The sequence below is a fragment of the Bidens hawaiensis genome, unplaced genomic scaffold, assembly GCF_021521415.1.
Source record: "Bidens hawaiensis isolate Kalapana, Puna unplaced genomic scaffold, B.hawaiensis_p1.1 tig00006907_1, whole genome shotgun sequence".
Taxonomy (NCBI): Eukaryota; Viridiplantae; Streptophyta; class Magnoliopsida; order Asterales; family Asteraceae; genus Bidens; species Bidens hawaiensis.
This window is the reverse complement of record NW_027491473.1, coordinates 382,248-392,737: the sequence shown is the minus strand read 5'-3', so window position 1 is coordinate 392,737 and position 10,490 is coordinate 382,248. Positions and strand designations below refer to the sequence as shown.

At 34.8% G+C, this 10,490-nt stretch overlaps 1 protein-coding gene and 1 pseudogene across 2 annotated transcripts; both read left to right on the top strand.

Annotated features, from left to right (window-relative positions):
* Nucleotides 1-1,895: 1,895 nt before the first annotated feature.
* LOC143633817 (peptidyl-prolyl cis-trans isomerase PASTICCINO1-like) lies at nucleotides 1,896-8,089 on the top strand (annotated as a pseudogene). The gene is made up of 20 exons (XR_013153738.1): nucleotides 1,896-2,121; nucleotides 2,200-2,284; nucleotides 2,933-3,002; nucleotides 3,081-3,178; nucleotides 3,280-3,402; nucleotides 3,519-3,551; nucleotides 3,718-3,776; nucleotides 3,913-3,997; nucleotides 4,153-4,311; nucleotides 4,448-4,505; nucleotides 4,644-4,797; nucleotides 4,890-4,987; nucleotides 5,104-5,173; nucleotides 5,256-5,315; nucleotides 5,539-5,595; nucleotides 6,397-6,465; nucleotides 6,553-6,630; nucleotides 6,728-6,829; nucleotides 6,905-6,976; nucleotides 7,051-8,089. The product of XR_013153738.1 is annotated as a peptidyl-prolyl cis-trans isomerase PASTICCINO1-like (transcript).
* Nucleotides 8,090-8,566: 477 nt separating this feature from the next.
* Nucleotides 8,567-10,490, top strand: LOC143633803 (uncharacterized). The gene is made up of 2 exons (XM_077102043.1): nucleotides 8,567-8,753; nucleotides 9,687-10,490. Exons 1-2 carry the CDS (start codon nucleotides 8,682-8,684, stop codon nucleotides 10,335-10,337), a joined length of 723 nt encoding a protein of 240 aa, XP_076958158.1. The 5' UTR covers nucleotides 8,567-8,681; the 3' UTR covers nucleotides 10,338-10,490.

Here is a 10,490-nt window from a genome sequence, read left to right as displayed (position 1 = left end):
CCCGGGTCCCCAAAGAGCCACTCCCCTGACGTGAAGTACTACTGAAGGGAATCAGCAGTCCTTGCTGACAACTTGTTATTGATGAATTCTTGTCACTGGTTTTAACCTAAGTTGAAAATGCTTGAATACGTTAGCTTTTGGAGACTATGTTTTCAAAAGACTAAATACATCAAACACACTTGTTTTCCAACAACATTTGACATACTTTTATATCATTTAAGATAGACGTGCTTTAAAAAATTTATGTTTAATACATGGGTTCAACATCTCTAGTTATACTCATCATTTTTATTTCCTCTTTTTGATTATAATCGTAACTTAATTTGTTTCGTTTTAAATTTGTTTTACATGCATATTGTATTCTATTTAAAATTTACGAATCATCCCGACTCACAATATTGTCTCCATTAATCCACTAGCTTAGATAAACACATCTATATACTTATCCCAAATCTGACCATAACCATCTAAAATATAGCTAAACCGTTAAAAATGTAATATTTGGTTTCCTAAATTTTCAATTCGTATTTTGGTCCAATGCAATATGAGTGTTGGTGAAATTTGAGATTTTTATGGGTTTAGGATCGAAAATTGACTTAATGACGTTTTCTCATAGTGGTGGGTCTTCTACTTAACGATATTTTTGGATGAGTCAGATTTAAATCGTCAAAATCAAGTTGATTTGTTTTTTGTTCTTTTTGTTTTGTTTTTTTAGAGCGTCAACTTTCTTTTTTGTGTTTAAGCCATCACACTCTCTAAATTGGAGAGCCAGGTCGCCTCATTATGACAAAGATTATGTTGTCTTAACGAACCTACTCTGGGTTCAGAGTTCGGTTTGGGCATTCCCCCGGGAAACCATATCCCCGACTGCTACTTGGCAGTTGTGTCACCACAATAACAAAACTCTCTGGCGTAACACACGGTGGAACGAAAAGTAAGGAACGAGTAAGGAACGAATTTGGGTCTCCGCCGAAGAAAAGTCGGGGATAATAAGGTAGTTTCAAAAAGCTTTTAAATGAAAAGAAAAGGTTATCCTAAACCAGGTCACAACTCGTGTGCTTTAACTATGTGTAGTGGAGGGGCTACAATTGGGGGCGAATTGTGACACGTGGCGTCCAGTCAGCAAAGGGGGCGAATTTATTTTTAGGGTGTAATGGTGTAGGGGCTACAAGTTGGGCCCACAGTATCTTTTTTTAATATTTTCTTTTTATGATTAAACTAATCAAATAAAAACTAATTTATTTAAATAATTAAATAAAAATGCATTAAAATTAAAAAGAAATACCAAAAAAAATAACTAAAAAATACATAACTAAAAATATAAAAAAAACATATAGCTCAGTTGGCGTACATGTTTAGGTTCGGGTCGGGAAATTGAAACAGTTAGCTCGGTTGGTTTAGGTTCATCGGGTTCCATTGTAAGTTCACGTTCGGTTGGTTTTGCGAACTATGGTGTTGACCGAAAGGAGGGAATGGGTGGTTTGGTTGGTTCGGGTTGTTTATAGGATTCATTTTGCATATACATATACATATACACACACAACATATATACATATACATATACATATACATATACATATACATATACATACACACACACAACATATATACATATACACACACAACACATATACATATACATATACATGTACATGTACATGTACATATACATATACATATACATATATGCACACACACAATCTATACATGCTGGCCCCACCAAGAAGAACAATTCGCCAAACAAGTTAATGTCGCCCCCCCATATTTCGCCCCACAATTCGCCCAGGGGCAATGTTCGCGCCCCAAATCCCCCACCTTTTCTCGCCCCCCCCCCCCCCCACCCCCCACCCACACATGTCCTAACTGATTAACTGAATAATAACTTAGTTAATAACGCTGACTCTCCGTCAATAATCAATACTCGTGCTCGCTCACCTAAACTCATCGGCACCTCAAATCACACCCAAGATTCATCTACCCACTCTGCAAATTTCAATTCAGGGTTTTCAATCACTTCAATACTCATAACATAATCTAATCTTCGATGGCGGTGGTGAAAGACGCGGAACAAGAATACAAGCCAAATAAGAAGAAACCCACTTCCGATGAGGACGATAAGAGGTCTAATTTCACTTATTACACCTTCAATTTGTGTTTTGTCAACTGGGTTTGTGTGTTAATCAACTATTGTTTGTTTAGGAGGAAGAAGATGGTTCCTGGAGGCTTGATGAAGGCCATGATTAGACCTGGAGGTGGTGATGCCATGCCTTCTGATGGTGATCAGGTATTAAATTTACTAATTGTATTAGTATTTTGCTAATTTGATTAATGTGTAGATAGTTTAATAAACTCTTAATTGATAGCTTATAAATGATAAATGATAAATGAATATACAGTATGTGGTTAGTGCTAGAATAATATGTGACTAATTGAGCTAATTTTTTTATACCTTAATCCTTTTTATGAACTTTAAGTGGGGGTGTTTGGGATTGCTTTTTAGGCTCCTTTTTAACTTATTAACTTTTCAAATAAGTTAATAAGATCAGAAGGTGTTTGGTAAGTCAGGATATCATGAGTTATAAGTTAATAAGTCAGGATATTGTGAGTATGTTTGAGATTGAGTGTGAAAAATGCTTATTGGCTTTTTCACAAAGCCATTTTGAAAAGCGAGGTGGTTGTTCAGTCTACTCGCTCAGAATTTGGCAATCACAAAAATCAATTTTAACTTATTGGCCATTTGAAAACACATTTTAACTTATTGGCCATTTGAAAACACCAATAAGCCAATAAGCATTTTTCAAACTCAATCCCAAACATGCTCTGTGACTTATTAGCTTTTGACAAAAAGTCGTTTTGCATGCAAATAAGGAATCTCAAAAAGGTACCATAAAAGAGCACAACTAAATGTTATTTTTGATGTTTTCTTGTGCAGATCATATATCATTGCACTGTTCGAACACTAGATGGGGTGGTTGTTCAGTCTACTCGCTCAGAATTTGGTGGTGCGTACAACTTTATGCTTCATTTATCGTTAATTTTTTATGGCTTATTATTCAATGACTCTGTTAATTTTGTTATAGGCAAAGGCATCCCAACGAGGCAGATTTTGGGTAAGAGCAAGATGATATTAGGGCTGCTAGAAGGGATTCCGACAATGTTGAAGGGTGAAATTGCAGTGGTGAGTAACTAAGTATATTTAGTAGTTGGTGTTGTAATTGTCGTGCTGGATTGTTATTTGTGATTGATCTTTAACGCATGCTTTTGTGCCAACTGATTCAGTTAAAAATGAAGCCTGAATTGCACTATGGCGAGGAGGACTGTCCGGTTTCTGTTTCAGATAGCTTTCCGAAGGATGCTGAACTTAATTTTGAGATTGAGCTGATTGAGTTTTCTAAAGTCAAGGCAAGAGCTACAATTGGTTTTTTATACACTATTGCGTAGGTCTAGGAATTCTTATTTTTTTTTTGTACTTGTTATCATAGCTCTTTTTTTTTTTTTGCTTTGTTGATGTTCTTCAGGTTGTAACTGAAGATTTCGGAATCTTGAAGACGGCATGTACTTTTGTTCTCTTTCTTTTTTTCATAACAATAGTATATATATAATAGTCAGTCTCATGTTTGCATTTCTTTTCTTGACAAAAATAGTTGAATTTAGGACTTAATTAGCAATATGTTTCAATGTGAAAGTTCTAAATTCAATATGTCATTCACCGGACAGGTTATAAAAGAGGCACAGAGTTGGGAAAATCCGAGAGATCTTTATGAAATAAAAGCCAGGTTCATATGTTGTCATATCTCTCTCTCTCTCTCTCTCTCTCTCACACACACACAAAACAAACATTTAAAGAAAATCTAATTATTTCAGAGTCGACTGCGATATTAATATACCTGTGGGCTGTGGCTGATTTTATAGGGTTTCAGCCAAGTTGGGGAATGGACAACCACTTCAATTAGCTACAACCAGCAAACCGATTATGTTCACTTTTGGAAAATCTGAGGTCTTTTGGCATATACTTTTATTTGTCGAATTAGTTTTCTAATCTTAATTTTGGTTAATGTTTAGTTACTTGACGGCTCGCGTATTAATTGCAAGCTATGCGAAAAATAAGATTTCTGTATGCTCATTATGGTGTTCATTGTGTATCTATGTTAGGTTCCTAAAGGTCTTGAAATGGGCATAGGAACAATGTCACGTGGAGAGAAGGCAGTGATTTATGTTACAAGTCAGTACTTAAGTCAAAGCCCTTTAATACCTTCTGTTGAAGGTATTGAAGAAGCTCACTTTGAAGTGGAGCTGATCCATTTTATTCAGGTATGCAAATGTTTTTTCCTTCCTTAATTTAAAGCATATTTCTTTTTGTTTATATGCACAGGGATATGTATTGTATTCCCTATCATTTTTCTTTTTTTAAACAAAGATAATATATCCACCTGTGTATCATTTACAGGTACGTGATGTGCCAGGAGATGGCCGGCTTATAAAACGGCGCGTAAGAGATGGCAAAGGTGCTGTTTTAGTTCTCAACTTTTAACTTTTTGTAAAATGTTTTGATGTTATATAGGTACACAAGCAATCTAAATTTATTGCCCATTTGTAGCATGTGATGATGTTATTTCTGCTCCTTGTTTATCTGAAACAATCAGGTGAATTTCCTATGGACTGCCCTCTTCAAGACAGTCGTTTGCGTGTGCATTACAAGGGCATGCTTCTTAATGAAGAAAAGACAGTTTTGTTTTCTGTGATACACGAGTTGATAATAATGGTCAACCTTTGGAGTTTTCCTCAGGGGAAGGCCTTGTAAGTTGATCCTAACCTTGAATGACACATGTAAATTCAAGAAGTTGTGTTTAGTAAGTTAATTTACCAATTGACACATATCACCAATTTAGGTACCTGAAGGTTTTGAGATGTGTGTTCGGTTAATGTTGCCTGAAGAGGTGTCAATTGTTACTTGCCCCCCTGATTATGCATATGACAAGTTTACCAGGTTTCTTTTATCTTATTTTCAGTCAGCTCTGTTAACATACAGCTTTACATGCAGTTGTTAGATTTCTAATCTTGATGTTTTGATTTGTCTGTTTTTTTTCTTTATTGTGACTATAGGCCGGCTAATGTTCCTGAAGGTGCTCATGTTCAATGGGTTATTGAGCTTCTTGGGTTTGAAATGCTAATGGTAAACGGGTTTATGGTATTTCATTTCTTTCAAACAATAAAAGTGAGAAAATGCTAACTTATATTAATGTTTTCTTCTACAGGACTGGACCGGCATGGATTTTCGAGCTATCATGGACGATGTTGAGAAGACCAAAGGCACGGTATATATTCTGTATTTTTTGAATCTCATCCTGTTATCCAGTATTCCAGTTCAGTATATGAATTATAGAACTTGAGTACATAAAAAAGATCACTATTGTTAATCTGTTACATATACTCAAATATACATTTATACTTGATGCTTATGTGGATATTCCTGTATTTGTTGTAAATATACTGATATCACAGGGCAAGTTATTTACAAGGTCCTGTTTTTTTATCCAGGGTAACAGGCTATTTAAAGAAGGAAAATATGCACTTGCCAAATCAAAATACGAGAAGGTACAAACTCTCACCATTGTTGCATTATAAACTATAACTGCCAACTTTAAGATTATTTTATGTAAATATCATAGTTGTTAAAATCGAGCGCTTTTTGCGCTTAAACGCATTTAAAGCGCTAGGCGCATTAACTGCGATTTGCATGCCTCAGATATTTAAAGGGCCCATTAATATGTTCCCAACCTTCTCATGCATATTAAATATCAATTAAACAACCTGTTCCTATTTTCTAGGAGTCTAAAACTCCACAATTAAAGCACCATAATTTGTTCCCAACCCGCCCATGTGTATTAAATATCATTTGACTTCTTACTAAATGATTACAATATTCAAAATTCGTGATTAAGTTTTAGTTTTTAATTTTTGGAAATCTGGATATTATGATAGATGTGTTAATGCTTCAATTGTGGATGGATCAAATTGTTCTTGGCAGTTAAAATGAATGCTTATAGAGTTGTTGAATTACTGGAATTATGATAGATGTATTAATGATTAAGTTTTTTTAATTATTAAGATGTACTTGGTATTTCATGTTTTGGATTTTGGTGTTTGGTTGTTCTATGAACTATTTCAAGAATGAATGTATGTTTTCTTATTAAGATGTTCTATTTTAGTTAAAAAAATTTGTTTTTTTAATGTGCGTTTTTTTTTAAATCAGGCGCTTATCGCCTAAGCGCTAGGCCCAGCCTCAACGCTTTTGAGCGCTTATCGCATTTGATAACTATGGTAAATATGAAAGTATGGTCTTATCAAGGTGTGATTCTTGGCTGTAATATGACATGCTTATGCATTTTGTTGCAGGTTCTACGTGAATTCAATCACGTCAATCCTCAAGATGACGAGGAGGGAAAAGAGTTCGCAAATACACGAGTATGAGGATTTATTATATTTTTACGAGTTTTCGTGAGTGATTTATATAGTTTTTAAAATTTTATTTTAATGTTTTTGGTGCAAAAGAATCTGTTGAATCTGAATGTGGCTGCATGCTACCTGAAGATGGGTGATTGTCGAAAGTCAATTGAGATGTGTAATAAAGTAAGTCCCTTTATTTCAAAATCTATGTTTTTTCTATGATCAGAATATTATAATTGCTAATATTAATGAATAGTAATGATTGTTTTCATTTGTGCAGGTATTAGATGCTAATCCTGTTCATGTTAAAGCACTTTATCGAAGAGGAATGGCTTACATGGAGCTTGGTGAGTTTGATGAAGCAAGAGCAGATTTCAACAAGGTAATTTTTTAAATTTATTCAGTTTGATTTAAAAAAAATAATGTTTTGATCATTGTTATTAATCTTTAAACATAGATGATAACCATAGACAAATCATCTGAAGCCAATGCAAAAGCAGCTCTTCTTAAACTGAAGCCGACCCAGCAGGTTAGTTAATAAAACATTGCAAGAATTGACTATGCATACAGAATTTTAGACATTATGATCATTGTTTATAACAGGAAGTTGAGAAGAAAGCACGTAAGCAATTTAAAGGACTATTTGACAAGAAGCCTGGAGAGATATCAGAAGTTGGAGTAGATAATAAAGTCAACAAGGGTAGAATTGAGGAGGCACAAGAGCCATTGATTTCTAGCCAGGAAAAGGAGGGCGGGGACGAAGATGCACCACCGGCTCCTGCACCTGCGCGTATGGGATCTTTTTCACGGTTGTGGACGGGTGGTGTGAATCTACTCAAGTCTCTTGGGGTAAATAGATGCGCCATATTGTGAGTTAAGATTTGCAAAACCCCAAAATGAGAGATCAACCCACAAGTTTTAGCAATGGAAAACAATAGCTACTTTTTCGTGAATCAGGCATTTGTATCAATCCGTGTTCTGGAGTTGGAATGACCAAAACATTGTTACTGACGTCTTTTTTTCTTTTGAAAACGTGTGTCGTCATTTGGCGCACCATAATAATGTAGTAGTTATATTATTTAGTTCTAAAAGATAATGATCGTTTCTGGAAAATGTACTCTCTTTTACTTGATATACTAATACTAATATGTTTGGAGCAGACTGGTAACTTTGCTTTGACTATTGGATTGACCATATCCTTGTATAGGTGACATGAAGAAAATGTTATTTACCTTTTCAAAGTACAAATGTTACAACATTAATGGCTTTGAGGTATGACGGATTGGATTCGTTAATTCACTTATATAATTTGTATACCACCACTTTAGTAGCTATGGATCCAAGCCAAGGACGTGTGTGTTTCACGATATACATAAACAACCTTCGCTCAATCGTTTTTGCTATACAGATTAACGACCCTATTTAGTTATTGAAATACACTGATACCATTCCCAACATTAAAGACATACATGGAGTGGTGCAGTGGTAAACACCTGATTCCCCTCTAGCATAGGTCTTAAGTTTAAATCTTATTTCCACTAGTTTCCACTCTAACCCGTGGAAGGCCACTCGTCTAGCACATGCTATGATTTACCTAATCTCATTGGTTAGCAGGGTATTGACGGGTCCCATGAATTTTCTAATAACAGATTTTCATAGTTACCAAAAAAAAATGATCTACCTCATCTTCGACCATGTCACATAAAGAACATGCGAGTGGAAGAAATCATCACACCTCTAGCCATAAGATTGCTCCTAATCTTGGGTATTCTTCGTAAAAAAAAAACATTTTGCCTTAAACGGAACCCACTTTGTCTACATGAATTCAGATCTCCAAAACAATCCCTAACATTCTTTAACGAGCGAACCGAAAAAGCCCTCGACGTGTAAACTATCCATCTCCAAGAAGAGTAATTTATTCAAACTGGTTTTCATTCTCATCTAACAAGATAAAAGCAGCATTGGACCATTAGTATTACAGTAATTATGAAGATAAAGAGTTGTCTCTTTTACTTTCTAATAGAAATAAAAATAATAAAAAAAGTCAATAATAACCCTGCTGCGAATTTTCAATTGCCAACACAACACACTGACTGGTTTGTATATCAATAAAACAAACCCATCATAATTCAAACCCTAGAAATCAATCCACAATAATAATAATAATAATAATAATAATATAATCTTATCAATAATCATTACTTCTGCTATGCTATTGATAACTTGAACTTACAATGATGATGGAGCTGTCAATTTCTACTACGTTAGCGAAGCACCAGTTGACCCGACCCGTTTCCATCAACAATGTGAGTACGAATATTGATTGATCCATCGATTCATTTCTGTTATAATAATTATAGTAAAGTATGCGTTTGCTGAAATTGTTTTAGATCTAAAACTAATAATTACGTCTCAGTTTATCGAGATCTTGACTTTCAATGTAACTAACTGAGTTAGAGATAAAATTAGTTTTACCTGCCTACATTCTTAGATTTATGATGTGTAAGTATATGTGATTGATATGAATTCTGATGCAAGTTTGAAGTTTGGCATTTAATACTTAACACAAATACATATTTGCTGATTTAATGATCAGGTTACCTTTTACTCTCTACTTCATATCTCATGATTAGGGCTAACAAACCGAGCGTTCCACATACCGTTTGGCGGGAAGTTCGTTTTGTTTAATAAATGAACGAACATGAACAAGTAATTTCGTTCAATTAACTAGAATGAACATGAACAAAGGCCATGTTCGTTCAATTGGGTTTGTGAACGTTTCATAATGTGTTCATTTACGTCCGTTTATGTTATTTAAGGTTTGTTCATTAAAGGTTTTAATTTTTTTTAAAAGACTTTACTAATCGTATCATATATATATATATATAAGCAAAATTATCACTTTGAAACAACAATATATATGATTATTATGTGATATTTTATATGTAAATTAATATATCAATATGATGTTATAAAAACACTAGCACAAACTTCATATCCGAACCAAACCGTTGTTACCGACCATTCTTGGATAGCCAAATCAAATAAAACACCGTTTGTGTTTGTTAACCGTTCCCAAACAAATTCATTTCCTTAATGAACGAACAAGAAATTCCGGTCAGTTAGGTGTTCGTGAACCGTTCGCTTGTTCGATAAAAGCTTAACGGACGAACATGAACAAGGTCTTGTTCGGTTTGGTTCGTTTACAGACCTACTCATGAAAATGCTTTAATTTACAGGGAAGCTTCCATAACAACAGGCGTTTTAATAGCATGTGGTTCTCTTGTATAAGTGGTTTCGGAAAGATCGCTACACCTTTGTTGCAGTCTAATAAACGATGCAATTTGTTAAAACCGTGTCAAGTGAAGATGAATGATTCAGAAGGAACATTAAGCAGTGAAAGTATGATATTAGATGAACAAACCTTGAAGAAAGAATTGCAGATTGCAATCCAGGAGGAGAATTACGCACAAGCTGCAAAAATCAGGGATAACCTGAAGCACCTTCATGAAGATAGCAAGGCTGCAGTTTTAGCTGCAAATACTCGGTTTTACAACTCGTTTAGGAACGGTGATTTAGCCACAATGCAAGCTTTATGGTCGAAAAGTGATAGTGTTTGTGTCGTGCATCCAGGTGTGAGTGGGATAAGTGGCTATGAGCTTGTAATGGGAAGCTGGGAATATGTTTGGGCAGATTATGAGTTCCCACTGAGTATTGAGGTTAAAGATGTTCAAGTTCATGTTAGAGGTGATGTCGGGTATGTCATGTGTGTTGAAATGGTGAGGACTACTGGTAAAAACTGGGGAAGTCAATTTGCAACCAATGTGTTTGAGAGGATTGATGGTCAATGGTTCATGTGTATTCACCATGCTTCTCATGTTGATTTGTGAAATTTATAGACTAAAAGGTACTAAATTTTACCATCTTTATGCTACTAGGATTGGTCATAGTTGTTTGGTTGTAATTATGTGTGAGACATGTATATGTGGATTTTATACATATGACAGGTTAGTGTTTTAAACAGATATTTTAAAATTTGATTA

Bases quoted from the DNA above. Each gene is read 5' to 3' on its own strand.
- LOC143633803 (XM_077102043.1), top strand. From the start codon at position 8,682: ATGATGATGGAGCTGTCAATTTCTACTACGTTAGCGAAGCACCAGTTG. The intron at 8,754-9,686 runs GTGAGTACGAAT...TTTAATTTACAG, and splicing joins GACCCGTTTCCATCAACAAT to GGAAGCTTCCATAACAACAG.